The sequence below is a fragment of the Panthera leo genome, chromosome A3, assembly GCF_018350215.1.
Source record: "Panthera leo isolate Ple1 chromosome A3, P.leo_Ple1_pat1.1, whole genome shotgun sequence".
NCBI classification, from domain to species: domain Eukaryota; kingdom Metazoa; phylum Chordata; class Mammalia; order Carnivora; family Felidae; genus Panthera; species Panthera leo.
Window position 1 is genome coordinate 104444731 of NC_056681.1, and position 26994 is coordinate 104471724.

At 50.7% G+C, this 26994-nt stretch overlaps 1 protein-coding gene and 1 long non-coding RNA gene across 6 annotated transcripts in view; one reads left to right on the forward strand and one right to left on the reverse strand.

Annotated features, from left to right (window-relative positions):
• Positions 1–26994, forward strand: part of KCNIP3 (potassium voltage-gated channel interacting protein 3) — an 87595-nt gene that overhangs the window by 53868 nt on the left and 6733 nt on the right. Inside the window, exons 1-4 of one of the 3 annotated variants that reach the window (XM_042933104.1) lie at positions 8542–8644; positions 24283–24407; positions 24906–24975; positions 25191–25261. In XM_042933104.1, coding sequence (XP_042789038.1) covers positions 8542–8644; positions 24283–24407; positions 24906–24975; positions 25191–25261 — 369 coding nt within the window. Of the gene's footprint in view, positions 1–8541; positions 8645–24282; positions 24408–24905; positions 24976–25190; positions 25262–26994 lie in introns of those variants that run through there. The other 2 variants (XM_042933103.1, XM_042933102.1) reach the window with 2 other exon arrangements.
• On the reverse strand, positions 1907–7959 carry LOC122216364. 3 transcript variants are annotated; one of them, XR_006200857.1, is made up of 4 exons: positions 7610–7857; positions 6735–6850; positions 4726–4833; positions 1907–2064 (listed from the first exon to the last, which is right to left on the reverse strand). It is a non-coding gene; the product is annotated as an uncharacterized LOC122216364 (long non-coding RNA). The 3 variants fall into 3 exon arrangements; XR_006200858.1 differs by lacking the exons at positions 1907–2064; positions 7610–7857 and adding an exon at positions 7875–7959 and having other exon boundaries at positions 3913–4833; XR_006200856.1 differs by lacking the exon at positions 1907–2064 and having other exon boundaries at positions 3913–4833; positions 7610–7856.

A 26994-nucleotide genomic window follows, 5' to 3' on the forward strand; every position in this document is an offset into this window, starting at 1 on the left:
TACAGCCATCATAAACCATTCCAGAAAAGACTGAGGAGAAATGGCAAAAAGGCATATGCCAGCTGAGTCTGTCTTACTTTCTTTAAGGTAGTTTCCTAGAAATCACCCAATGATTTCTGCTTATATCTCATTGGCCCAGACTGTGTCATATGGCCATCTCTAGCCACAAAGGAAGCTGGGAAATGCTTTTCTTTTTTTTAGCAGAACACATTGTTGCCCCCCACAAAATGAGGATTCTGCTAGAGAGAAAGAAAGGAAGAACAGATCCTAAGTCTATGCAACCAGAATTCTCTGTCATAGGGGTAAATGGTCTCATTTCCTCCATAATTAGGGTTGACATGAGGATGATAATTCTTTTAAAGCATCTAGCAGATACCTGGCTCAGACAACGGCAGTGAATATTCTCAGCCTTGAGGAACTTTCCTAATAGCCCATCTAAGAAAGATCTTCACAAAAAACTGACTATGTAGAACGCTCATCAGGACCACCCACAGAGTAAGGGCTCAATAAATATTTGTGGCATTGACTTGTCTAAGACCCACCCAAGGAGAGAGCATCAGTAAAGGTTGGTAAGACACAGTCTAAAGCCTTTTTAAAGTCCTGCATTGGAGGAAGTCGACTCTCTTGACTTGATATCACTTTACTCAGTCGGTAGGGTGATAAGACTGTGGGCCTTGGGCCTAGATACTACAAAGAGACAGACATGGTAGCTTGTCTGTCCCAAACTACCCCTTACTTTGTCCCTCATTAGAGAGCTCTGGTTCTGGCCCCAGGTTCAAGTGTCTCCCTTCCTCCTTTAGCTACAAGTAGAGCTGGGCCTTCTCCCTTGCCCTGGTCCTGATTGATCTGAATCATCATGTTTGCATTAATTAGGTTAGATCAGGTGCTATAGCAATGAGACTCTCAAAACTCAATGGCCTAAGGACAAAGAAGTTTATTTCTCTCTCCTGTGACCATCCTGAGGTGGGCGTGCAGGTTGGTGAATGGCTCTACTCCATGCAGGGCCCAGGTGCCTTCCACCTTGTGGCTCTGCCAACTTCTTCATATCTGAACTTAAGAACTGAACAGATTCAGATAATTTTCTGAAATACATTTCGTTCATGAATTCTCATACTTGTTATCTAAAACTCAGGAATCTGGTAGATTTGGATGATACAGTATACTGCCCATGACCTGACATTACTACAATAACTTTCATATCTGAATTCAGATATGTGTCGATTTGGATAGTGAGGATCCTCGGGCTATCCACCCTGGCAGTGGAATGAGAAAGCTTAACTACCTACCTTAGTTCTGTTCTTTGGGTCCAGCACCTTGCCTGCTGTCCTCCACGGTCCCAGCCTTGCCTTCCATTCCCTGCCCATTTCCCTCTCAGCCACATTTCAAGTTAGGTGTTGGGAAGTGTGTCCTCCTTTAGGGCCATAGAGCTTTCCAAGTTTTCTGCTAGTGCAAGTTAGAAGGGCCCAGAGTTATTGTAGGTCTCGATTATTCACAGGCTTTTGGGAGCCGGACTTCTGGCTTCTACCACAATGTAATTCCCTCAAACACCTGGTCAGTTTCTGGTCCATTTACTTCTAGTCAGTTTTGTGTTCAGGAACCACTACCAAAGTTCTTTTCTGAATATGGTTCTCCCATAGCTGCTTTATTTCCTGGATTCCTTGTACCTGTTGTGTCTCACTTGAGGCCATCTTTGTTTGGCTGATAAATCTCAAAGGACTTTTGAAAAATGCTTTTTGCAACAATCTTATTTCTATAGTTTGGCCCAAAAGTGTTTGCTTTCCCAACATTGTGAAGCCTTCAGTATATGGTGTCTCCCTCTTCCCTTCTACCTCTATTTTCAAAATAGCCAGGTCTCAACTCATTTCTCTCTTTCTTTTAAGAGAGTTTTTTTATTTCTTTCTCCCTTAACATCTCAGGGTGAGTGTTCCAGGCTGGTGGGCAGTTCTGTTCCATGCGGTCATTCAGGGACCCAAGTCCCTTCCATCTTATGGCTCCACTCTCTCCTCCCCTTCCAGACTTGTCGTGATCTACATGGCTGAGGCTGGTCATTGACATGTCTGGGTTCTAGCCAGCAGGAAAAGAGAAGACAGAATGAGTTAGAGACTCACTCACTGACTTAGGGCCTCCATCCCCAAAGCAGCACCCATTACTTCCACTGGCAAAAATTTAGTCACATGGCCACACCTGATTACAAAGGGGTCAGAGAAATGCTGTCACCACTGGGCAAACATGTGTCTAGTTAATACTTTTTGCTGTAGAAGAGAGAATGAGTTTTGGTGGAGAGCTAGCAGACTCTCCTGCAGTGGTGGTCTCATTCCTCTCACTGACAACAGATTTAGGCATCACATGTGAAATAATTCCAGCCATGAAACATGAGGAATTGTTCATGAGAAGAATTAACCCAGTTGTTAATGGGTAAGTCTTCTTCACTATAAAAAAGGAGACATAGGAAGAGATGGTCCCTTCTTTTTTCCCAGGACATTGTCATGTCAGGATGTGATGTCTGGAATTAGGCATCCATCTTGTGGTCATGAGGGGAGCAGGAGTAAGGTTGATGATTTGAGGCTGGAGGTGTATGTAGGTAGATACATGAGCCCAGGTCCTTAATGATACTACTGGATCTGAGCTGATTGTCCCTGGTGCCACCCTCCTGCTGGACTTCTGTGTGTGACACTGTACGGTCCCTTATGGGTTAAGCTAAAGGAATGGAGGTTTTCTGTTACCTGTTGCCACAAACCTCCCACACTTCATCTGAAGTTGGGCCAGAGCAGAGACTGTGTGGATGGGTTCTGTGTGGCCCCCAGGGGTGGGTTTGATTGGAAGAGTTGGGCAATACCATAAAGCAGAGAGAAGTAGGCTCCTTTGGTGTCACTTCCTAGGTTGTCCTGGCTCTGAGGAAGGAGCATCTCCGGGAACAGGGCCCATCATGCCTGTCTTGGGATGTTTTCACATCCATCAGCTTTTCAGGTTCTCAGAGCTTACTGACAGGCAGGTAAATGTCATCAAGTGGCCACATTTTAAAAGAAGGAAAGGAAGGCTCAGAGAGGTGGTGTGCCTTAGCCAACTCTGCTGACAGGTTAGGGTTGGAACTAGGGACTTGGCCCTGGTTCTCTTGGACTCCCAGTCCAGTGCTCCTGCTAGTGACACCAGGATAGCCTCTGCTAAAATAGTTGGAGGAAAAGCATCACCTGATAGTCCATTAATTATTTCATAAATTCGTTGAGGCAGGTAATACTTATACCTTCAGGAAGTTTCCAATCCAGTGGGAGAACAGAAACAAATAAATGAACACAGAAAGAAATAGCTAAACTCACACAGTGAGAACTATAAAGAGGGAAGAGGATGGGGGGTGTGGTGGAGACTAATAAGGGGGAGCAGGTCAAGGAAGCTACTTGGCAGAAGTGACGCTTAAGCCGAGAACCAAAGGATAAGTAGGCACTAATTAGCTGGGTGAAAAGGAAGAGGAGGAGGAAGAAGAGCATTGATGGCTCAGGGAAGAGCATGCCCAGAGATCTAGAGGTGGGAGAGTGGGGCCCACTCAGGTAGCTGCAAGCATGGCTGGGGTCATGTGAGCTGGAAGGAGAGGAAGGGCCCAACCACACTGGTCTAGTGGGGCATGGCAGGATTGAATTAAAATCGCAGGCTGTGGAGCTGGATCGTTTGGGTTCAAACCCTGACGCTGTGTATTATCTGCTGTGTGCCCTTAAGCACAGAATGAACCACTGCGTGCTTCGATCTCTTCCTCTTATCAAATCCCTACCTTATTGGGAGCTGCGAGAAATGAAGAAGCTGAGTGGTGTTGAAGTGCTTGGTACGTAGTAAGTGCTTAGTAAATGTCAGCTGCCCTTATGGGCCGTGTTAAGGATTTTGGTCTCTGGGTTGCAGAGAACCAGCAACCCAACTCACACTGGCTTAAGCAACAGTAGGGGGATTTATTAGCTCCTGTAACTGAAAGATACGGGTTTAGCTGTGCCATCAGGCACAGCTGGGTCAAGGCATATAACATTGTCAACTGAACTTGGGCTATTCATTCATCCTGCTTTCTCAAGAAATAACCTCATTCTCCAGCTTGCTGTCCCCACATGGTGGCAGGGTGGTCATTTAGCTACCATAGTGAAAGAGAGTGCCTCTTTCCTGCTTGTCCCAGGGCCACTCATGGAGGTCTCTCATTGTCTTGGCCCCCAGCTGGTACCCATCCTTGAACCAATCCCTGTGACAGTGGAGGGGTGGTGTGCAGTGGGAAAAGAGGAATTGGTGGTGATTGACCAGTTATATCCCCAAATCTCCAAAATCATTGGCCTGAGGCTGGCAGGAGCAAGGGGTTCCACAAAGGAAATTGGACGGCTGTCGTCAAATCCAGGCAAACATAACCAGGGTTGAGTCAGAGAGCCACTAGGGGTTGTAAACAAGGGAAAAGCAGGCCCTGATGTCCATCTTGAGATGACCACTCTGGTAGCTGAATGGGGGGAAGAGATAGGAGGAGGACAGAGTGGAGATGGTCACTCTGTTGGTGGTTGGCATCACGAGTCCAGGAGAAAGGGACAATGGCGTGGCCAGCCTGGGGGCAGTGGAGCAGAGAGGGGTGAGAAAGGCGCACAGTGCCAAGGTGTGTTGGTAGACTGGGCAGCAATGGGACAGGAAGATTCCGGTCTAGACCAGGGTTTTGGACTGAGCCCCTAGGATGGGGAGCTTGAAGGAAGGGCAGGTTTGGGGGAAGGTTGATACTTCAGCTTTGTAAGCGATGCATCTGAAGAGCCTTGGGACACCCGTGGGGAGGAGTCCTAGAGGCGTTTCTTCGGGATGTGGAATTCCAAGGGCACTCTTGTCTGGTTCCTATGAAATATGAGAAGGAGAAATAAGTTGAGTGATGTCTGATCTGCCCAGGAGAATGTCCTAGAACCAAGGGTGGCCTGCTCTCCGGGAGGGCTGAGACAGGAACAACTTGCTGGGCTGTTTGCCGGGAATGGGTCCCTCAAACAGCATGTGTGAAGTCCAATCCCTCCCTTAAAAGTCAAAAGACCTTTTGAAATCCTTAGGCAGCTAGGTAGTCAGTAGGCTGGGGCAACCAATGAATGTTGGTCAAACTGACAGGGTCCCAACCCACAGGAGGTGACAGTACAGCTGTGGTGAGAAAGGAGAAGCACGGGACGGCATGGAAGATGTCTGGGCAGACAGCCCAAACACAGCAGAGTGGCATGGCTCAGGCAGCAGAGGCCGGGGGGCTTCTGAGGAGAAGGGGGTTGATGCAGGGCTGGTATAATCTGGGGAGGCTTCCTGGAGGCAGAGCTGGAGCGGTATCAGTATTCTAGGCATAGGAAGACCATGACCTTAGGTGCAGGATGCAAGGCTTGGTTTGGGGTATGTCCCAGCCCACCCCAAAACAGCTGAGGCTGAGTTGCTAAAAACTTTCTAAATTGGACCAGGACACCAGGCCTCTCAGAGCCTCCCAGACACCCTGAGGTCTGCAAGTGAGGGCTCAGGACTCCCCAGCCTTCTACTATCATCTGGGGTAGAGCGACTGCTCCCTCCACATTGCCCCTCATCTTTCCCTACCTCTACAGCAGCCCTCAGCACCCTGCACTGCAGAGATTTCTCTATATGTGCCCCTCCCCTAAGCCTGCCCCATCCCCCCAAGGCAGGGAGCCAGCAGGGAACACTGTCAACACCCAGTATGCTCCTGGCTGAAGGAGGCACTTGGGGGATGTTAGGGATGGGGCAAATGACCCTCTAGAAGGGGAGCTACAGGCAGCTGGGAAAGGCCTGGCCTGGCACTTCGTGGGTGTGGGGAGGATGTATGGGGCCTGGGGGCTTGTCTGCCAGCTTCCCTGTCCAGGTCCTGTGGAAGAGGGGAGTGTGATAGGGCCATCAACCCAGCCTCAGTGGACCTGGTTGGCCCCAGAGCTGGCAGGCCCCAAGCTAGTGAGAGAGCAGGGGAGTCAGTTTCCCATCCATTAGGCCCATGGCCCAGGCTGCTAATGCCGAGCGGACATTCTGCTCTCATCCCTGGTATCCACTTAGGCATCGTTAATATTTTACACTGCATAGCCAGGGGATCGATGTCTCATTTATAGCTCAGTGTTTATGAGCAGCCATTGAAGCTTTCACAGGGAAGATGCTCAGGAACACCAGGGGAAACTGAGGCAGGGGAGCAGGGGTGGGCCAGCCTCAGGAGGACCCTCCATATGCCTTCCTTTGCTTGCCCAGTTCTCTATTTCACACCTGGCACCCTGTACACACCCAGCTCCGAGAACACATCATAAGGGGCCATCGGAGCCTGTGACACAGGCCAGCCCTTGTCTCACTTGATCCCCTACAAGCCCCTGGAGAGGTGGGATTATCATCCCCATTTTAGGAAACAGGCTTAGAGGTTAATGTACTTTCCACCAGACCATTGATCGAGGATTGGTGGCAACTAGCTGGGACACAGGCTAGATTTTGCTCAGCACCTAAGTGTGTAAATTAGAGTGCAGGAGGCTCTTGAGCCTTTCCAGACTTACACACTTTAGCAACTCATGTGCTCCAACAGCGCCGCGTTCTCGGGCGATCATTAGCATCTCTGCTTGGAACTCTTGCCTCTTTGGTCAGTGAAAACTCACCGCATGCCCACATAAATGCAATTGAAAGCTGTGCGTTTACAGTTCTTTAAAAATATCTGCAATAACAGACTTTTAACTAGGTGTGTTAAATAGTGAGATTGAACTACATAGGCCAGAAGACACCCGGCAGCCTCTCACCTCCGTTTCCACTGGAACCGTGCGTTAGGCTGCGTCAGCATCTACTAGAATCCGGGAGGCCTGCGCTCCACCTGTGCGTCTTCCCCAGTCCGTCCTCTAGCCCTCGGTTTCCTGAACTGTAAAATGGGGAAGAGAAACGCCCTGGGGGAGCCCTTAAGGATTACAAGTAAACCTAAAGGTTTGGCTCACGGACGCCAGCTCCAGAAGGACCCTCGGCCGGCCGTGCACGCTGGATTTCCCACCCCACCCGGGCGCCGAGCTCTGTGCCTGGGGAGCAGTACCCGTTCAGTATTTGGCAGAGGTTCATAAATGGAAGCTACCATTTTTCAGACTCTAGATCCAAACAGGCGTGGAGCGGGGCTGGATTTCCCCCTTCCCTAAGGCACCGGGCGAACTGAGGAACTTGGTGTTCACAGCAGCCCGCTCTTCCCGCCGTCTCAGCTGGGGGCTGGTGAGGACACCTGGGGAGTGCAGCGCCCGCCGGGGGGCAGCAGAGAGCCACGGCTTCCGCCCTCAGGTCCGGGAGTTCGGATACTTGGTGGATCCCGGGCTCCGCCCTGCCACGCCCCCACCTCTCCCCTTCCTTTCTCCTTCCTTTCCTACACATCGCCCCTGGGCAGGAAGAGAGCGATCCACAAACGAATTAGCACTCCCGTGCACTTGGCATCCGCTTAGCTCTTTCCCACATCCGGAAAGGCAGGCAGGCACCAGCCCCTCCGTGTAGAGGAGTCCGCAAGTCCGTGACTCGACCAAGGTCATGCAGCAAAACCAAGAGTGAAACTCGGTTCTGTAGTCTCTAATACCAAAGCCCACACTCCCTCCAAAAGTCTGGAGCGCACACGGGTTTCCAGAACTGGATAACTTTGGATACCAACTTTTCTATTTTCAACGGGCGGCAGACCAGGGCCAAGTTCAACCTCGAGCCGAGGGCTGATGGTGTGGGAAATACCCCAGGGAGAGAGGGCTTCCCCGATCCCCCGAAGGCCCGCTCTGCGCTGGCCCGCGGGGCGGTGAGCGGCGGAGGCCAGGCTCTGCACCCCTCCGCCAGGAGACTGGAGCTCCGACTCCCCGCACAGAGCGAAGCTGCGGCTCCCTTCCTCTCCGGCCTCCGGCCCCCCTCCCCAGCCACTCAGCCCCCACCTTGTACGGGCAGTTGGGTAAAACCACCGACCGCGCGGCCTCCGGGGGGGATGGCCGGGTGGCGAAGGCTGTGCGCCAGGCTCGGTCAGGGGGCTGGGCTGTGAGGGGCGGGGCCACCTCCCTCCGCCCCTTCCCGGGCTCGCGCGGGAGAGGGGGGGGGCGCGCCGGGGACGCCTCCCCGGGTGGTCGCCTTGCCTAGGCCAATGAGCGCGCGGGGAGCGATGGAGGCTGGGGCGGCCGGGAGCACCCGGGACCCCCGCAGCCGCCGCGCCCCCGTGTCGCCGCGCCCCCGTGTCCCCGCGCCCGCGGGGCTGGAGAGGGGGCGAAAGAGGCGCGGCGCCCACGCCGGCCATGGAGGCGTCTCTGGCGCGCGCCGGCCGCCCGAGCTGCGCTCCGCGCCGTCGCCGCCGCGCCTCGAAGTTTGCCGGCTGACTCGGAAAGTTGCGCTTGGGCTCTGCCGCCGCACCGCGTCCAACCTCCCGGCCTGCCCAGTTCGCCGCCGCCGCCCTTCGCGGGGCCTCGGCCCCGTCGACACCCGCAGCCCCGCCTGCCGGGGGATGTGAGCCGCGGCCTCCCCCAGAGGCCGGGCGGGCTGCACTGGCCCCGGCGCCTCCCGAGGCACGCGCGGGCGAGGGGCACGCCCCGGCCCCAGGCAGCCCGGGTCGCCATGGGCATCCAGGGCATGGAGCTGTGCGCCATGGCCGTGGTGGTCCTGCTGTTCATCGCCGTCCTCAAGCAGTTCGGCATCCTGGAGCCCATGTCCATGGAAGGTAACGCGTGGCCATCCGCCCCTCCGCCGGGGCCAGCAGTGTGTAGGGAGGGAGCAGCAGTCGCGCTCCCGGGCGCGGGTCTGCGGGGCCCGCGAGGTGAGGCCCTCGGGCACTTTGCGCTCAGCGGCTCTGGCCTCCGGAGCCGCCGCCCCCTCCCGACTCCTGAGGGCTGGGCCTGGAACTAAGGGGATGGAGAGGCCTGGGGCTCCAAGGAGCACCGGAGGGGATGGACTGCGGCGCTAGGGTGGGCGTGAGCGAGATGCCTGCTGACACCCTGAGCCATTCTAGGCCCGCAGGTCCGGGCCACCCCGGGTGAGCACAGCCTGCTTGGGCCGCCCGCCCGTTGGTGGGGAGGTGGCTCGGGGTGTAGATGACTGGAAGGATCCTCAGCCCAGGGTGCCTTATGATGGCGAATGATAGGAGACCTCAGCCACATCACGGGGGTTGCCCCTTTCGCCCCCTGCCCACATCCAGTTCCCCCTCCCTAGGCAAGGCTCAGGCCCAGGGGCTCAGTAACCAAATCCTCGGCACCACATTTCTGTCCCAATAAAATATTAATTGAGGAGACAGACCTACTCTTAAATCAGACAGTGGACAGTCACCCTGGGACCCCTGACCGGAGCCCTTCCAGCTGCTTCCCAACCTTTGGCACCTCCCTAAGACTTCTGGGCAGGTTAAGAGGAGAAGCCCCTCTAGGGCACACCCATTCTGAAGGGGACCTTGACCCCCCAGGGCTGTAACTTTCCCTCCCCCACCCCCCACCCCCAGATCCAAAGAGGCGGTTGCAGCCCAGTACCTCTGCACGGTGGGGCCAGCCTGTCCTGTTCTGTCACCTACACTCCCTTGCTGTCCTCTCAGAGGAGGACGGGCATTCTGCCTGCCTCAGCACTCTGCTGACCTTGCCAGGCTCCAGCTCCTGGGACTGAAACTCAGAGGCCCAAGCAGGAGAGGGAGGAAGAACCTGTCCTTGCCTCTGAACCTCCCGGCAGCCCCCCCCCCCCCCAGCCTGAGGATGTGCCCCCAAACTCCTCTGAGGGCAGCACAGGGCACAAGGGCTTGAAGCAAGGCCCTTCCTCCATTTTGCCTTCAGAGCCCAGAGCCGGCTCTTTACCTGAAATCCATGGCTATGTGCCCCGAAGAAGCCATCAGGCTCCATCACACCTTTTCTAGGTGAGTTCGTGGGACCCAAAGAGAAGGGATGTGATCAAGGTGGTTCTGAGAGGTGCCACCTTGAGCTTTAAATTTTACTTGGAGAGGAAAATTGCCCACGCTGGGCCTGCACTTGTCTGGATGGTGACCCTGGCTGGGGAATCTATGACAGGGGATTTAGTGGGAATGGGAAATGCCTTTGCTTGGGGTGAGATGGGGGATGAGCATCCCCTGAGGACCCGCGCCTCCCACAGGCCACTAGCCTATCCTGTATACCCTATCTTTTGCCCACCTGGAGTCTTCGGTGGGTGTGGATGGTGGTTGGTGCTCAGGGAAGCCCCTACATCCATCTTCCCCATTTCCTGGACTGTCGTGGGGCCACCAGGGGCCAGGAGGACTAGTGGCCTCATTCTACTTGGTACTGCAAAACCTTCCTACCTGATCCCAACTCCCAGGTGTGGGCCTGTGAAGTTTGCCTTGGTGACGTCTAAGGAAAAAGGGATTTCTTTGCAAGGTGGATAGTATGCCCGAGACTACCGACACTTTATTCAACCTGCTAAAAAAAAACCAAAAAAAACAAAAAAACAAAAAACCCACTTCAGGCTCGAACGGAGTGCCTCCTTTCTGGTACAGTTACCCACCTGTGCCCTTTGGAGTTGTGGTGTCTTGAGGGGGTGGGAGGAGCGGAGCCTCCGTGTCCGTCAAATCTGAGCTGGGATCCTGCCACCCACACGTGCTGGCGGTAAAGCTTCCTTACCCTTTCTGAGCCTCGGTTTCATCACCTGCGAAGTGGGCCGTGGCAGACTTGTAACTAGTCAGTGGGGCTCTGAGGCCTCCAGCACCATTCTTGGCATGTAATAAATGTGCAAACTTTGTGAGCCATTGGCATCACCAGTGATTAGCAATGGAGTGATTACTGGCAGTAACAGGACTGATTCGTGGTTGAAGACATTCTCTCACTGAAACAGGCCTCCCTGCATCAGAGGGCGAGGGTTAGACGTTCCAGATGTTCCGTGTTGATGGGGAGTGGTGTCCTTTAAGTGCCTGAAAGGCCCATGGGCCAGGCGGTGTCTAAGGGACTGTTAGATGGGGCTGCATGTCGTTGTGTGTGTGTCTCTTGTCCCCCCTGAGCTTCCGTAGTTCCCATCTGTGAGACACCAGAGTTACAGTGCCCCTGGGATTGTTAGGAACTAATAGATCTGGGTTCCAGGGATGCAGCCTTCTAGAAGTAGCTGCCGAAGCTGAAGGGTCTTCTGTGTGTCCTGAGTCTCCTGTCAGTGTCTGTCTCTGGGTGACTCCGTGGGGGGAGTTCCAGCCTGGTCTGGCCACTAGCTTACTGGGTGACTTTGGCACCTTTAACATTCTTGAGCCTTAATTTCCTCATCTGTAGAATTAGGATAAAAGCATGTTTTCCCCTACCCGCTTCCCAGGGGTGTAGTGAACTAAAGCACTTTGGAAAAGTTAAAAAGCAGAATTCAAATCTAAGGGACTCCAAGGGTAGGGCACCAGTAAAAAGTGACCCTGGGCTGGTAATCCTTGGTGCTTGTTTGCAAGCCTAACACCAGACCTTTTTGTCTACATCTGTGCCCCAAACTTGACTTTGGCTGCTGTGTCTCTTCTCACAGTCCGGATTTCCTAAGTTCTAGACTCGTAGCTCTCAGCTGAAGGCAGTGTGGCACCTCAGTGGCCATCTGGTGATGTCTGAAGACATTTTTGATTGTCACAGTTGAGGAGAGAGTGCTACTGGCATCTAGTGGGTAGAGGCCAGGAATGCTGCTGAACATCCTGCGACGAACAGGACGGGACCCACGAGAAAGAACGATCAGGCCCAAATGTCAGTAGTGAGGTTGAGAAGCCTTTCTCTGGAAGGAGCAGTAGGGGCTAGGTGGCCAGGGCCTAGAACAGCTGCTTTTCAGCCCTGACTTAGTCACTGACATGCTGTCATTAACTTGGAAAAGTCACTCTTCCTTTGTGAGCTCTGTTTCCTCGTCTATAAGTGGGGCATTGGATTAGACGCACCATCTCCCCTGGGAACTTTCCCTGACCGCTCTGGCCCCCTGGCCCTTGGGGTTGTGTTAGGTGACACTGTTCTGAAATTTTCTGTGTCCCCATCCCCACCCCATATGGCCTTTCCAACGGTGTCAGTGACTTGCGTCTATACACTTACGGCCCCAAAGCGTGCCCAGCACTGCCTGGCAAACAGCAGGTGTTGAGTAAGTATAAATTATATGCCGCGATCACCACACATTTAGTGAGCACTCTTTGTATGCCAGGCAGTATGAGGCCACCAGGAGCACAGGTGATGCAGGGGCTTGGCCCTCTCTTTAGGACATCCCTGGGCAGGTGCCCTCTGACGGGAGGCCCCTCTGGCTGGGGAGGGGACAGGGAGGCTGAATTGTGACATGGGAGTATAGGCGTGTGAAGAGACAGAAGTGTGAAGGGGAGAATCAGGGGCGCCCAGATGGAGGTGTGCACGGCCTGACCCACCGCCCTGCTCTTCCCTCTTTGAGGTGGCCTCGCAGCCCTGGCTGACAGAGGCGGCCTGGGAACTTGCCGGGTCCACAGCTGCCTCTTGGCTCTGAGCAGGCCCGAGGGGTGGCCATTACTCCTACTCTTCTCTTGCTCTGTATCTCCACCCAGCGCCCTCTGTTGCCTTTGCCGGGGGCCAGCCGACACTCTCCGTACCCCGGCTGGCGTCCTCCTTGGCAGGGTCTGCCACCCTTTGTAAATTGTCTGTTCCTTGGGATCCCTAGGCAGTTTCCAGGTCTAACGCTGACGACAACGACAGCAGCCCGCATCTAGTGAGGGCTATCTTTGGGCATCTCCTAATTTTGTCCCCAACAGCAGGCCCACTCTGTAGATGAGGAAACTGAGGCTTGGGGAGGGTAAGTAACTTCACTGAAGTTATCCAGCCAAGGAGTGGCAGAGCCAGGACCTATACCAACTCTGGCACGCCTGTCCTGGATGCGTCTCTAACTCCGCAGGGCCAAGGAGCCACGGACACGTCCTTGCCTCTTACAGTGAGGGCGTCAGCAAGGCAGAGTGGAGGCAGCCGCCTGGGTCCAGATCCAAAGTGGGCAAAGCCTCCCTCATCGAGCTGCTGTAAAGACTAAATATGTGCCTGTGTGTAAACTCTCGTAAAGCAACGCCCAGCACAGAGTAAGCGCTTTAAAAGTCCTACCTCTTGTTATTTCTTGCCAAAAACGTGCTAGCCCAAATTCCCCCCAGCGTCACACATCACTAACCATGTACTAGAAGTTAGTGGGAGAGGAGAACGCACTTAACAGGCCCTTCATTGCGGTAGGCGCCCTTCCTTATGTGCTCTGTAGAGTCCTGGTCCTCCCCTCCGACAGGCCCAAGGCTCCTGGGCGGGGCTCTGGGAAAGGAAGGAGAGAGCCAGGCTCCTTGTGGGTGGCTTCTGTGGGATAGGAAGGCAGGACAGGAGCCTGAGGCCTGTTGTTGTTGCTGTAGGGTGGGGGACTTGGGCAAAGCCCCCTCCCTCCCCAGGTCAGTGCCTCAACTGTTGCAAATCTAGTGGCTTCAAAGCAGCTTAGCCACAATCTCAGATGGAGTCTTACCTCGAAGCCCAGGACCCCCTGACAGACAGAAGGGGCGTTTTGCCCCACAGTGGTCCCCACAGGGACTCCTCAGTGAGACCTCCAGGTCTAGGGGTCACCTGGTCAGCAGGGACCCGGCGAGGGCTGAGATCTGCCAGCTGGGTAAGAGGGATTGGTGCCAGCCAGTGGGGTCCGCACTGTGGACAGAGTTTTGCTGCCAGAGGAGCCAAGATGGGTGCTGGCTGAGCAAAGTAGGCACAAGGGAAGGTTTTGCAGCTGCCTCCAGGGGACCCTTGCACAGCCGCAGGGGGCTTCCCCGGGCTCACGCACTAGGTAGGCAACAAACACCCCTCACCCGGTACCTGGTGTGCCTTCGCCCAGTGATTTAAAGATTCGGACCCACCTTTCACAAGCCCCTCTGTGCAGGTGGGTCCTGCACAGAGGGGGCCGTGCAGCGTGGGGTCAGCATCCTGAACTGGAACTTTTACTCCCCTGGGAGGCGAGCCCAGTTTGTGATTTGTCAGGCTGCCGTATAGAGTTGGAACATTCAGCTTTTAGAATAAAATTTTTAAAGCCTCATGCCTTGGCTCCTTTGGCAAAAATGTTTGTTTGATGGAGAGGTTAAATCTTTTGTCGCTGAGCCCCTGCTAATCAGTGCAGTCGATGGGGTGGGGGATGAGTAATGTCCAGGACAAGCCTCTGGAGCAGTGAGAGAAGGGCTGAGGCCAGGGAGAGGCGGAAGGGAGGCTATGGACGCAGGTCGGCTTCAGTTTGGCTGAGCAAGGCTACTCAGTGTTTTGAGGGAAGCTGTACAAAATGGCTATTTAGATCCATTAATTGCCAGCACGCCCCATAATTGCACACGGTGGGCGTGATGCCTCTGGCGGCTCCTAAGAGATCTGGCTGAGTCTCGGCCGAAACAAGAAACAAACCAGAGGGATGGCCCCTTGGATTTCTCCCGTGGATACGCCAGGAGAGGGGTGTCCCCCGGTGTCCCCTGAGAGCATGTGGGGTGCCCAGGATGGGGCCGGATGCTGTGGGGGTCAAGAGGAAACCAGGTTCCCTGCTCCTGAAACAGTTCCAGACAGTTCCGTGGCCTTTCCTTGGAGCATATGTGTGTAGAGGGTGTGAAAGGAAGTGGGGGAGGGGAAATCTCTCTTCCTCTTCTCATAAGGCTACCAGTCCTATCGGATTAGTGCCCCACCCCTCTCACCTCATCCTTACCTTCATTACCTCCCGGGAGCGCTATCTCCAAATGTAGTCACACTGGCTTTGAACTTCAACGTATGAATTTGGGGGAGACGCAACTCAGTCCAGACCACTAGTAAACAGAGAAATATGTGTCTGGCAGGGAATCATGGCCGAATGGGCAAAAGTAGAACAGAGATGAAGGATAGATAGGAATGGGGGGGGCATCTCTGAGGAGGTAACATTTGAGGAGATGCCTGAAGCAGGTGTGGGTTCCGAGGGAAAAGCAGTAGAGCCAGAGAGAAGAGCAAGTGGGGGCCCTGCAGAGGAAGGGTGCCCGGGGGGCTTGAAGGGCACAAGGGGGCCAGAATGGCTGAAGCAGAGGGAGCAAAGGCAGAGACCTGGGTGATGAGGTCAGAGCTGGGGGTGGGGGCACATTTATTGGCCATTTAAGGGCTTTGGTTTTTATATTCGGAGCTTGGGGGAGGTTGCTGAACAGAGGAATACACAAGGATATGTTTTCAGCAGCTTCCTTCAGCACTATTTGAAAACTAGACCTATGGACCCAAGGCAGAAGGAGGGCAACATGCCTGGAGAGAAGCCGGAGCCCTGGGCCGGGGTGGGAGCAGCGGATGCGGGAGAAGGGGTCAGAGGCGAGATGTACGTGGAGAGTTAGAGCTGGCTGGCCATGCACGTGGATTGAGTGCTGGGAGGAAGATCTATGCCCAGAGTTTTGGCCCAAGCACTCGACAGGATGGAGTCTCTGTCCCCCGAGCTGGGGAAGGCTGTGGCTGAAGGTTGGGGAGAGGAAAGATCAAGAGCTCAGTTTGGAAATGCTCCATCTGAGAAGCTCCTAGACATCCAAGTGCAGATGACAGGCCGGAGTCTGCCCGCTACTGGAGTCTGGAGGCCCAGGAAAAGTTAGCCCTCCTTCCCCAACTGAGTCTTGATTTTTAAAGTAGCTCTTCGATGCTGCAGATTTAATGAGTGTAACATTGTTTCCTCGTTGCTCTCAGACGCATTTTTCATACCAATTTTGTTTTTGTTTTTGTTTTAACATGAAATTTATCGTCGAATTGGTTTCCACACAACACCGAGTGCTCATCCCAACATCATACTAATGATTTTGACCACCTCTTTGCATATCTATTAGCCTCTTCAGTTTGCTCATCTCTAACTTGCCCGTCTGTATTCGTTGGTCATTTCTTTGGGGACTACTGTCTTTTTCTTATCTTCCAAGTGTCCTGTTTGGTCCAGACCAGCTGTGTTTTGTAAGGCTGCCATATAGAGTTGGGACACTGTAGTGTTCCCTCTCTCATTTTCTCTCGTTCTGGGGACCCTAATTACTTTTAACACTTTAATCTCTATTAAATTCAAATATGTGTTTTATATGTGCATTAAAATAATAGTAAACACCAATGAGCCTATCCTGCCCACCCCACACACACCTCCGCTGTCCCAACTAGAACATCACCAGCCTGCCCCTCTCTTGACTTTCTCTTCTTCCTCCCCAGGGGTTACCACCAGCCAGATTTGCACTTGTCGTTCCTGGATTTTCATTCTTATTTATCATTTTATCTCTTACGTATCCCTACAAATTGTTTGGCTATTCTTGGTTTTGAATTTTATAAGAAATGGAATCATACTGGTCTCGTAGGACTGGTTTTTCATCTAACAGTATGTTTCTAACTCGTCCACATTGCCATGTGTTCTAGTTCATTTCATCCAGTGGATGCCCCACAATCTATTTATCTGCTCTATTGTCAGTGGGCCTGCGGTCAATTCAAGCTATTTTTTTTTAATGTTTATTTATTTTTAGAGAGAGAGCAGGGGAGGGGCAGAGGGAGAGGAAGACACAGAATCTGAAGCAGGCTCCAGGCTCTGAGCTGTCCACACAGAGCCAGATGCGGGGCTCAAACTCATGAACTGTGAGATCATGATCCGAACCGAAGTCGGATGCCCAACTGACTGAGCCAGTCAGGTGCCCCCAAGCTATTGTTATGGTAGAACACTGGGGTGGCTGCACTCTTATTTTTCAAGCACAAGTACCTAGGGGAGGGTTACTGCCCCCTAGGGTATGCAGATGTATGCAGCCTTAGCATGAAAATGCAAATAACCCCCGCCCCCCACAGTGTGTGCGTGTACCGGTTAGCTGCTCACAAGCATGCTTAAAAATTCCCATTGACCTCTGTTCTCTCCCTAGCCAGCTTTTAAGGATTGGCCAGCTTTCTTATTTCATTGTTATTATTTCCTGCCAATCTAGCTGTTGCATTCTCAATGTAATTTGCATTTAATAAGGTTGAGCCATCGTTCATATATTCATCTTTCCAGTTTCCTTTTTTGATGATTATCTATTCCAGATATTCTTTTTTCGTTGTTTGTTTGTTTGTTTGTTTGTTTGTTTGTTTGTTTTTTTAAACACTGTACGCTGTCTTCGTCCATTCTGTTGAGTTGTCTCTAACCAGCCACGGGGCCCTTTTTAAAACAGAAATCTTTCATTTCGATGTGATCGAATTCATCCACTTTTTATTTTCCTTTCTGGTTTTTGAACTTTGGAAGTCTTAAGAAATCTTTCCCCATCCTTAGGATAGCAAGAGATTCTTTCACATTTTAACGCAATAGCTTATCTTTGACGTTTGGCTCTTTCGTTCATCTGGAGCCCATTTTTGCACGTGCTATGAGAATGGGATCCAGATTTCTGCGCTGGGCCAGTTTTCCTAAAACCACCTACTAAACTATGTGACCCTTCCACAAATCTGTGAAGTTCCTGCTATACCTCCATCTCTTTTTTGAGCTCGCTGGGTCTGGTTTTTTTTGGTGTGTTTGTCTGTTCTTGTACCAACCACACAACTTTATTACAGTGACTGTGACTGTATATTAGCATTTAATGGGAAAAATTCCCTTTTTACTCTTCCTTTCTAGATTTTTATGGATGTTTATTCCTCCATGTATGTTTCAGAGTAAGTCTATTGGGGTCCTCAAAAAGTCCAACTGGATTTTTAATTGGAATTGTGTTGAATTTGTAGATAACTTTGGGGGAGAAAGAGTGTCTTCATGTTATACGGTCCTATCCAAAATGGAATGTCTCATTTGTTCAGGTTACCTTTCCATGTAGAAGTCCTTTGAGTTTTGGTTACTACTTAGATACTTTTGAGTTTTTATTGCTGTTATGAATGTTATATATGTCTATTTTAAGTGTTTTATTATTTATTTCTCAGAGAGAGAGAGAGAAAGAGTATGTGTGAGGGAGGGGCAAAGAGAGAGGGAGAGAGAATCACCTAGCAGGCTCCACCCTGTTAGCACAGAGCCCAATGTGGGGCTCGAACTCACGAACCATAAGATCATGACCTGAGCCGAAATCAAGAGTCGAATGCTTAACTGACTGGGCCACCCAGGTGCCCCATGAATGTTATATTTTTAATTATATTTTCTAGGTGGTTATTACTGGTGTAGAAAATTGCTATTGATTTTTGTAAATTAATCTTGTATCTGGCAACCTTACTAAACTCTCATGTATATTGATTTTTTTGTCCCTGTAGGGACCGAACATCTACAAGTAATGTTAGTTTTATCCTTTACTTCCCAATTCTTAAATTGTTTCTTTCTTTTTTGAAATTTCCTTAGAACACTGGCAGGATATCAATTAGTGGTAATTGTGTCCAACTTTGGCTTGTCCCAAATCTTAAAGGGAATTCATCTAAGTCTTTGCCATTAAATCTAATATTTTCTGTAAATAAATATGTTATTTGCAGATATAAGCTGCATCAAGTTATCCCTTCTATCCTAGTTTGCTTAAAGTGTTTGTTTAATTATAAATAGATGTGGATGTTTATCAAATGCCTTTTCTGTATTAAGGTTATCATATGATTTTCCCTCTGTATACTCTTACAGATAAAACCTTTTTTTCAACTTTTTAAATTTTTTATTTAAAATTTTTTAATGTTTATTTATTTTTGAGAGAGAGAGACAGAATGCAAGTGGGGGGAGGGGCAGAGAGAGAGGGAGACACAGAATCTGAAGCAGGTCCTGGCTCCCAGCTGTCAGCACAGAGCCCAGCATGGATCTGGAACTCACGAACCGTGAGATCATGACCTGAGCCAAAGTCAGAAGCTTACCTGACTGAACCACCCCGACACTCCAAACCTTATTTTTTTTAATGTTTATTTTTGAAAGGGGGAGGGGGAACACAGTGGGGGAGGGGCAGAGAGAAGCGGGACGGAGGATCTGAAGCCGGCTGTGCCCTGACAGCAGACAGCCTGATGTGGGGTTCAAATTCATGAACTGTGAGATCATGATTTGAGCTGAAGTTGGGCACTTAACCGAATGAGCCACCCAGGCGCCCCCAGATAAAACCTTCTTGATCGTGATGTAATTTTTTTTTTTTAGTACCGTTGGATTCAGTTAGCTAACATTTTGTTTAAGGTTTTATATCTACATTCAGGGTGCCTGGGTGGCTCTGTCAGTTAAGCATCTGACTTCAGCTCAGGTCATGATCTCACAGGTTCATGAGTTCGAGCCCCATGTCAGGCTTTGTGCTGACAGTTCAGAGCCTGGAGCCTGCCTCAGATTCTGTGTCTCATTCTCTCTATGCCTCTCCCCCACTTGTGCTCTGTCTCTGTCTCTCAAAAATAAATAAATGTAAAAAAAATTGTAAGGTTTTATATCTACATTCAAAAGTGAAATGGGCATGTAATTTTCGTTTGTTTTCCCAGCTTTACTGAGATATAATTGACATATACCATTGCGTAAATTTATGAGATGATTGGTATAATAAGGTTAATTAATGCATCCATCATGTCACATAATTACCCTTTGTGTGTGTGTGCGTGTGTGTGTGTGTGCATGCGCGCGCGTGCACATGCGTGCATATGTGTGGTGGCAGTAGAACATTTAAGATCCGTTATCTTAGCAACTTTCAAGTATACAACACAGTATTGTTAACTAGAGTCTACACGCTATACATCGGATCCCCAGAACTTACTCATTTGATAACTGGAAGTTTATACCCTTTGACCAACATCTCTTCATTTCCCCTATCCCTCAGCCCCGGCAACCACCAATCTACTCTCTGTACCTATAAATGTAGTTTCTTTTTTTTACATTCCACGTATAAGTGAGACCATACAGTATTTGTCTTTCTATGCCTAACTTATTTCACTTAGCATAATGTCCTCAAGGTCCAGCCATATTGTCACTGTAATTTTCATTCTTGTACGATCCTTGTGTGATTGAGGAGTGAAGATTACTGGACTAGTAACATGGGTCTCGGGTGATTCTTCAGAAAAGCAGTTTGTATGGAGTGGTGGGGTAAATGCCCCCTAGGAGTAAGTTCATTCAGGGGAGACTAGGAGAGGAAGTAAAGACCAAGAGTTAAAGAAGAAGAGAAAAAAGAAATAGCTGGAGGGGATGGTAAGGTTCGAGGAAGTTTTGTTTTCTTGCTTTTTATTCAGTGGAAGAAATAGCAACAAATTTAGGATATTTGTTTTGTTTTTATTTTTTGGCCCATAGGGGCCATTACCAGTCATGGTAATGTTCATGGGACATTACCAGTCTTGGCCCATTTAAATTTTTTTAATGTTTATTTAAAAAAAATTTTTTTAATCTTTATTTTTGAGAGAGAGAGAGAGTGTGTGTGTGTGTGTGAGCGGGGAGGGGGCAGAGAGAGAGGGAGACACAGAATTCGAAGCAAGCTCCAGGCTCAGAGCTGTCAGCACAGAGCTCGACACGGGTCTCAAACTCACCGGTCGCAAGATCATGACCTGGGCTGAAGTCGGACGCTTAACCAACTGAGCCACCCAGGCTCCCCAGTCTTGACCTATTTAAAACCCCTCTCAGTCAGTTAAGCATCTGCCGCCTGATCTCAGCTCAGGTCTTGATCTCAGGGTCATGAGCCCTGCTTTGGGGTCTGTACTGGGCATTGAGCTCTGCGCTGGGTGAGAAACCTCCTTTAAAAAAAGAGAACCCGTCTTTCATTTTGCTATCTTTTTTCCCTTTTATCACATGTCCTTCTCCTGTAGGCAATTATCTAGTTTTTATTTAATATGTTTCTACTCTACATATAGGTCCCCTTTATTGGTGCCTAGTTCTACGAATTTTGACAAATGCATAATAATGTAACCACTACCACAATCAAGATATAGAACAATTCTATCCCCACAAAAAATTCTCTAAGGCTGCCTTTTTTTTTTTGTCATTAACACGTCCCTTGCTCCATAGCCCTTAGTAGCCACTGATATATTGTCATTCCCCGTGATTTGCATAATTTTGTCTTTTCCAGATGTCATACATTAACCAGCCTCTCGAGTCTGGATTAGTTCACTTGCTAATGCACTCGAGGTTCATTCATGCTGCTGCGTATATCAATAGCTTGTTTACTTTTATTGCTGAGTGATATTCCACTGGGTGAATGTACCACAGATGATGTATCCACTCCCTGGTTGAAGGACATTTGGGTTATTTCCAGCTTTGGGTGACTGTCAATGAAGTTGCTCTAAACGTTTGCGTAAAAGTTATTGTGCTCTGTCTCTCTCTGTCTTTCAAAAATGAATAAACATTAAAAAAAAAAGAGGCGTGGAGTAGTATTTCCTTGTGGTTTTAAATTGTATTTCCACAATCGCCAGTGGTGTTCGACACCTTTTTATGGGATTATTTGCCATCGGTATGTCCTCTATGGTGAAGTGTTTGACCAAGTCTTTGCCCACTTACCAACTTGAGTTGTTTTCTTACTGTTGAGTTTCGAGAGTTCTTCACATAATCTGGATATCCTTCATCAGATATATGCTTCGTAAATATTTTCTCCCAGTCTGGAGTTTACCTTTTTATTTCACAGTATCTCTTGTTGAGCAAAAGTTTTAGTTGTTATTAAAAAGTACAGTTTATCAACTTTTCTTTTATGGATCATGCTATTGGTGTCATGTCTAAGAACTCTTTGCCTAAATCCAGGCCATAAAGCTTCCTAGTCTATGACTCACTTACTGGGTTTCTTAATAACTTTATTGGTTTTTCCTCCATGTTTCTCTGTTTTTTTTTCAATGATTTTTACTCTTATTTTTATTATATCCTTTCTTCTAATAACCTTGAGCTTAATTTGCTCTTCTTTTCCTGGATTCTGAAAAACTTAGATCTAGAAGTTTCTATCATTGACTTTAGACCTATCTTCTTTTCTAATAAAGTAACATAAAACTATAACTTTCCCTCTAAACACGGATTTATCTGCATCCAGAAATTTTTGGTTTGCTGTATTTTCGTTATCATTCAGTGCAAAATATTTCAAAACTCACCTTGTGATTTTCCTTCTCTGATGTTTGAGTTCATTAGAAGTGTGTTGTTTAATTTCCAAACGTTTGGGATTTTTTTTTATTGTTCTTGTTTTTTTGGGGGGATCTCGATTTAATACCATTGTGGTCAGAATTTTGCTTTTTATTCCAGCATCTGGTCTGTCTTAGTAACCACAGAATGTGCTCCCGAAAAGAATATGTACTCTACAGTTGTTGGGCAGAAGGTTCTATAAATATTAATTTGATCAAATTGGTTGAGAATGTCTTTCACATCTTTTGTATGTTTACTTATGGTACCATTTACTGGAAAAGGGTGTTAAATACTCCAATTGAAATTGTGGTTTATCTGTATCGCCCTTTTAGTTTTGAATGTTTTTGTTTCAGGCATTTTAAAGTTGTTGCTAGGTATATGTATATATTTTATATTGCACTATCTTCTTGATGAATTAATCCTCATATCATTATAAAACGTTCCTCTTTGCCTCTAGTAGTACCCTTTGCCTTGAAGTCTACTTTGTCCGTCATTAATAGAGCCACACCAGGTTTCGTATTCCTTTCCACTCTTTTACTTTACATCTGTGGCTTTGACTTAAGGTATCCTTTTTGTAAGTAGCACATAGTCAGGTCTGGCTTTTTCATCCATTCTGAAATGCCTACCTCTTAGTTGAAGTAAGCAACCAATTTTTAACATCTATTTATGCTGCTGTGTGTCCCTTTAACGCACTGCATGGCTCGCCTTGCCGTGTGTGCATCCCCCATTTTGTGCCCACCCGTCCTGCCTGTGATGGCCTCCAACTCCCCGATCAAAGATACTATTGCCGTGAACGTCAATGTACAGTCCCCTTAGCTGGCTGAGATCCTGTTTGGGATGTTTATTCCGAGTAGAATCGCTGGCTTCCAAAATTTACCGATACTAAACTTGACGGAGGATTGCCAGATTCAACAGTATGTCCACATGGTGAAGGGAATGATCCAGAAGGGAGAGGAAAAAAAGATGATGGGTAAAGAGGAAACAGTGGGGAAACTTGCGGCAGTCACGTGCTTGAGACAGTGAGAGGGTCTGGGACCTACTGTGCACGCGGAAGGGTTTGCCTTGGCCAGGAACCAGGACAGTGGTTCCCAGAGGAGGAGGGAAAGAGGATGTTTAGGCCAATACAGGTAGACCGGTAGATGTGGGGAGAAATTTTCTTCTGTGGCTTCTGTTTTCTCAGGGATGTAGGAAGCATCCTGAGAGTAAGGATGGGGCAGGAGGCACTGGGAATTTAAACAGACGGAAGGTATGAAATGGTTATCCTGGAGATCAGGCATGTGCATGGACCAAGGCAACAGCCTGATTGCTGGGCACCTTTGCAGGGCACGGTGGCCCTCAGTGGGAGCCAGCAGTACTCATGGGAGAGGCCCAGAATGGGGCAGCCCAGCACAGGGCTCAGGGTGCTCCCGTTAGCAGTATTCCATGTCTGGCACTGCACTAGGCTCTGCGGGCACAGGGTGGGCAGTTCAGGGAGGCTCGCAGCCCTTACCCTGCAGTGGGAACAAGCAAGCAGCTTATGAGATCGTCGTGGGCTTACCATTTTGCTTTGCAAGATGCCAGGGGAGGCCAGGGATGCTGACAGTGCAGTGGGTGGGGATCTTGCTTTTCGTTTCGGTGAAAAGTTCTGTAATTATGTGAGCATGCTGCTCAGCAAGGTGTAGGTGCTCAGTGCTGTTTTGTCTGTAGCTTTATTTTGTGTTGTAAGAGTGATGCATGCCATATCAAAGGATGTTAGAAAAATGTAAAAAAAAAATCATAAATAAAAAAGTAAAGATCACCTGAAATTTACCTCCGCACCCCCCCCCCCAAAGGTAACCATGGTTAATTAACATTTTGATGTTATTATTAAAGGCTAGGTCTGGTCCCTGCCCTATGGGCCCTTGAGATCTGACCTCCTACCCAGGTGTGAATGACAGCTTCACACCAAATACAGCCAATGAGCAGCATGTTAGGCTAGATGGGCCAAGGGGGTGACCTCCCCATTCCTGGGGGGAAATCAGGGAGGGCAGCATGGAGGAGGTGGTCCAGGAATTGGGTCTTGAAGCCTGAAGGTCCTTTGAGCTTGTCTTGCTGTCTTTTTTCCCTCCCATCTCCCTTTGTTCAGTGTCTCTCTAGGATCAGACCAGCTCCTGCCCCCCCCCCCCCCATCCCACACGTGGCTGAGAGGGTGGACATGCTCGAGGTGAGGCAAGTGGGGAGAGCTAACTCTATGTGAGGAGCAAAGCAGCAGAGCAGCCATGAGACACAACTCCTGAGAATGTCATTCCCCCATAGCCCCACCTTTTGTGCAGTGCACAGCCCGTGGGGCCATACCTGGTAGTCATGTAAGGAGAGTTCCTCCACCTCTACTTTAGCCCATGGCCTGGTGCCCACAATAGAGCAACAGAAGGAGCAAGGGCATTTGTTCCACCCTCCGGGGTCTGTGTCTCCTTCCAGACAGCAGCGACAGTGAGCTAGAGCTGTCTACAGTGCGCCACCAGCCAGAGGGACTGGACCAGCTGCAGGCACAGACCAAGTTCACCAAGAAGGAGCTACAGTCCCTCTACAGGGGCTTCAAGAACGTGAGTGCCCCCCATCCCCTTGGGAGAGGCCCGGACCCACCTAGCCCTCCTGGCCCAAGCTCCAGGCAGGAGAGACCCTGGCCCAGGGGCACCTTCTAAAAACTTCCCCAGGGCACAGCAAATATCCCAGGGGCCTTGATGGGTCTCTTGTTTTGTGGGAGAGCTGTCTGGGTGTGGGCCAAGTCCCAGAATCAGTATTCTGAAGGCACCATCTTCCATGCTGTGTGTCTCTGATGCTGGCAGAGGGGAGGAGCATAGGGAGGGACCAACTTGGCATGAAGGGACAACCCGCCACCCTCCCACTCACCCCCCGCCTGCATCACCCTGCCCCACCGCCAGGCTTTTCCCAGCTCGGGCCTCAGTAGAGCCCAGCAGTATCTCAAGCAGCAGGTATCCCCAGAGGGAGGGGCAAGGCCAGACCCTGTGGAGTTTGGGCGGGGGGTGGGGGGGTGCGCTAGGGATGGCTGAGGTCACTGAGGGGGTGGCTTCCTGCTGCAGGAGTGTCCCACGGGCCTGGTGGATGAAGACACCTTCAAACTCATTTACTCACAGTTCTTCCCTCAGGGAGGTGAGTCTGAGGCCAGTCCCCCTGGCTCTTCCCAACCCTCCCCGCCCGCCCTCCATGGCACCTCTACAAACAGTGGGTGTCACCTTTAAAGGGGAAGGGATCCTTGCCTCCACCCTTTGCCTGCAGCCTGGAGCTGCCTCTATCCTCTTGGAAAGGTGGGGCACTCCAGCCCCGGAATGGCAACACACCCCAGCCCTTGCCCTTGCTCTCCCCAGATGCCACCACTTATGCACACTTCCTCTTCAACGCCTTCGACGCCGATGGGAATGGGGCCATCCGCTTTGAGGTAGGTCCCCGTTGCCCCCTCCCACACCCCCTGCCCCTCTAGCCCACAGTGGGGGCGGGCGATCTCCCTGCCCGGGTGCCACCCTCTCGGGCCTTTCAGTGGCCCAGACATGATCCTGGGTGTAAACGATCCAGTGTGTCAGCCAGAGAATGGGTGGACTGTGCCCGGTTGGCCCTGGGCCTCGCTGAAGTTAGGGACAGTCTGGCCACTCTATTCTCATTCAGCCTTTGCTTCCATTCCAGGGCTGCCAAGCCCAGGGAGCTTCTAAGGCACACGTGAATTAGCATTTGAAAAGGGGGCAAGGATTAACTCTGGGGTCCGTGCTAATAGTGGGGGTTGCAGGCGCCCAGCCCCAGAATCTATCCCTTGCCACAAAACAGGGGGAGCACCCAGCCTGAGCTAGCTTGGTGAGTGACACCTGCCCCCCAGGAGGGCCCTGCCAGGCTCTGTGGGGCGGGCAGAGACGTGGGCGGCACCTAGGCCGGCCACACGGGACCATTTGAGAGAGGCCCCGTCTGTGGAGCCCAGGCCCCAAAAATAGCTGCAGGCGAAAAGCTGAAACCTCTTTGGAGAGGAGAACCTTGCTGAGAGCTGGGCCTGATCGATAACCACCCTGCTCGGCTTCCAGGGCCAAGGGCAGCTGACAGGAAAGCAGAGGAACGAGCGGGCCGGGCTCAGAAAGCCCCTGGACGAGCCGGGGTGTAATAATAACCTGTCGGTAATGCTGCTCAGTTTATTTTTATGCCGCCAGCCAGCCGGCACATTGACACAGGGGCAGACCGGGTGGGGTGGCCCAAGGCCACAGCCTTGCCCTGTGACCACAGGGGCCCCACCCTCTCCTGGCCACACTCTTGGGGCTAGTGCCTGTGTAAACCTACAGTGTCGTCATCTTTTTTATTTTAAAGGAATACCTGCACACAGTAAAAACCCCAGCATTACCAGGGCACGCAGGAGAAATTGATTGTCCTACCCTGTGACCAGTCTCTCGTGTATCCTTGAAGGGGCACCGAAGAGTTCTGGGAATAAAGTGTGAGAAGCACTCGTGTAATGGACCCAGCCAGGGCTCTGTGAGACAGTTTTTCTCATTCGGAAATCAGATGATCAAACAGCTCACCAGGGGCCCAGTGCGTGGTGGGGGCCAGGAAGGTCTCTGTCACCCTCCTGTGGTCTTTGTTCTCGCCCCCCGGAGGGAGGGGTCTGGTGGTCCCTTTAAGGTGGTAGGCAGGTGGGGTGTGCTGTCAGTGGCTGGGCTAGGGACACTGGTGCCGAAGCCCCTCTGCTAGGCACCTTCTCAAAAGGTCCTATATCTGTGGCATCCTCCCAGGCCTTCCTGCCTGCTTCTCTGCCATGAAACCCTTTCCTCCGGTTTCATATGGGTGTGTTTGTTTATCTTAAGGACCTTCTTGACTGCAGTGTTCTGCTCTAGGAAAGCTTTTTCAGAAAGAGAGGAGGGCACTTATGTCCCCAGGGACCTTTCAATCAGCAGGCCCTAATCCTGGGTGCACCCCAGGTTGGGATCCCCATGGCTGGAAGGACCTCAAGAAGTGGGGGTGACTCTTGACCCCCCTCGCTGCCTCAGACTGAATCTTTCAATGTGCCCTTAAAACAGAAAGTCAGGGGGCACCTGGGTGGCTCGGTCGGTTAAGCGTCCAACTCTTGGTTTCGGCTCAGGTCACGATCTCACAGTTTTGTGAGTTCAAGCCCCACATCGGGCTCCATGGTGACAGTGCAGA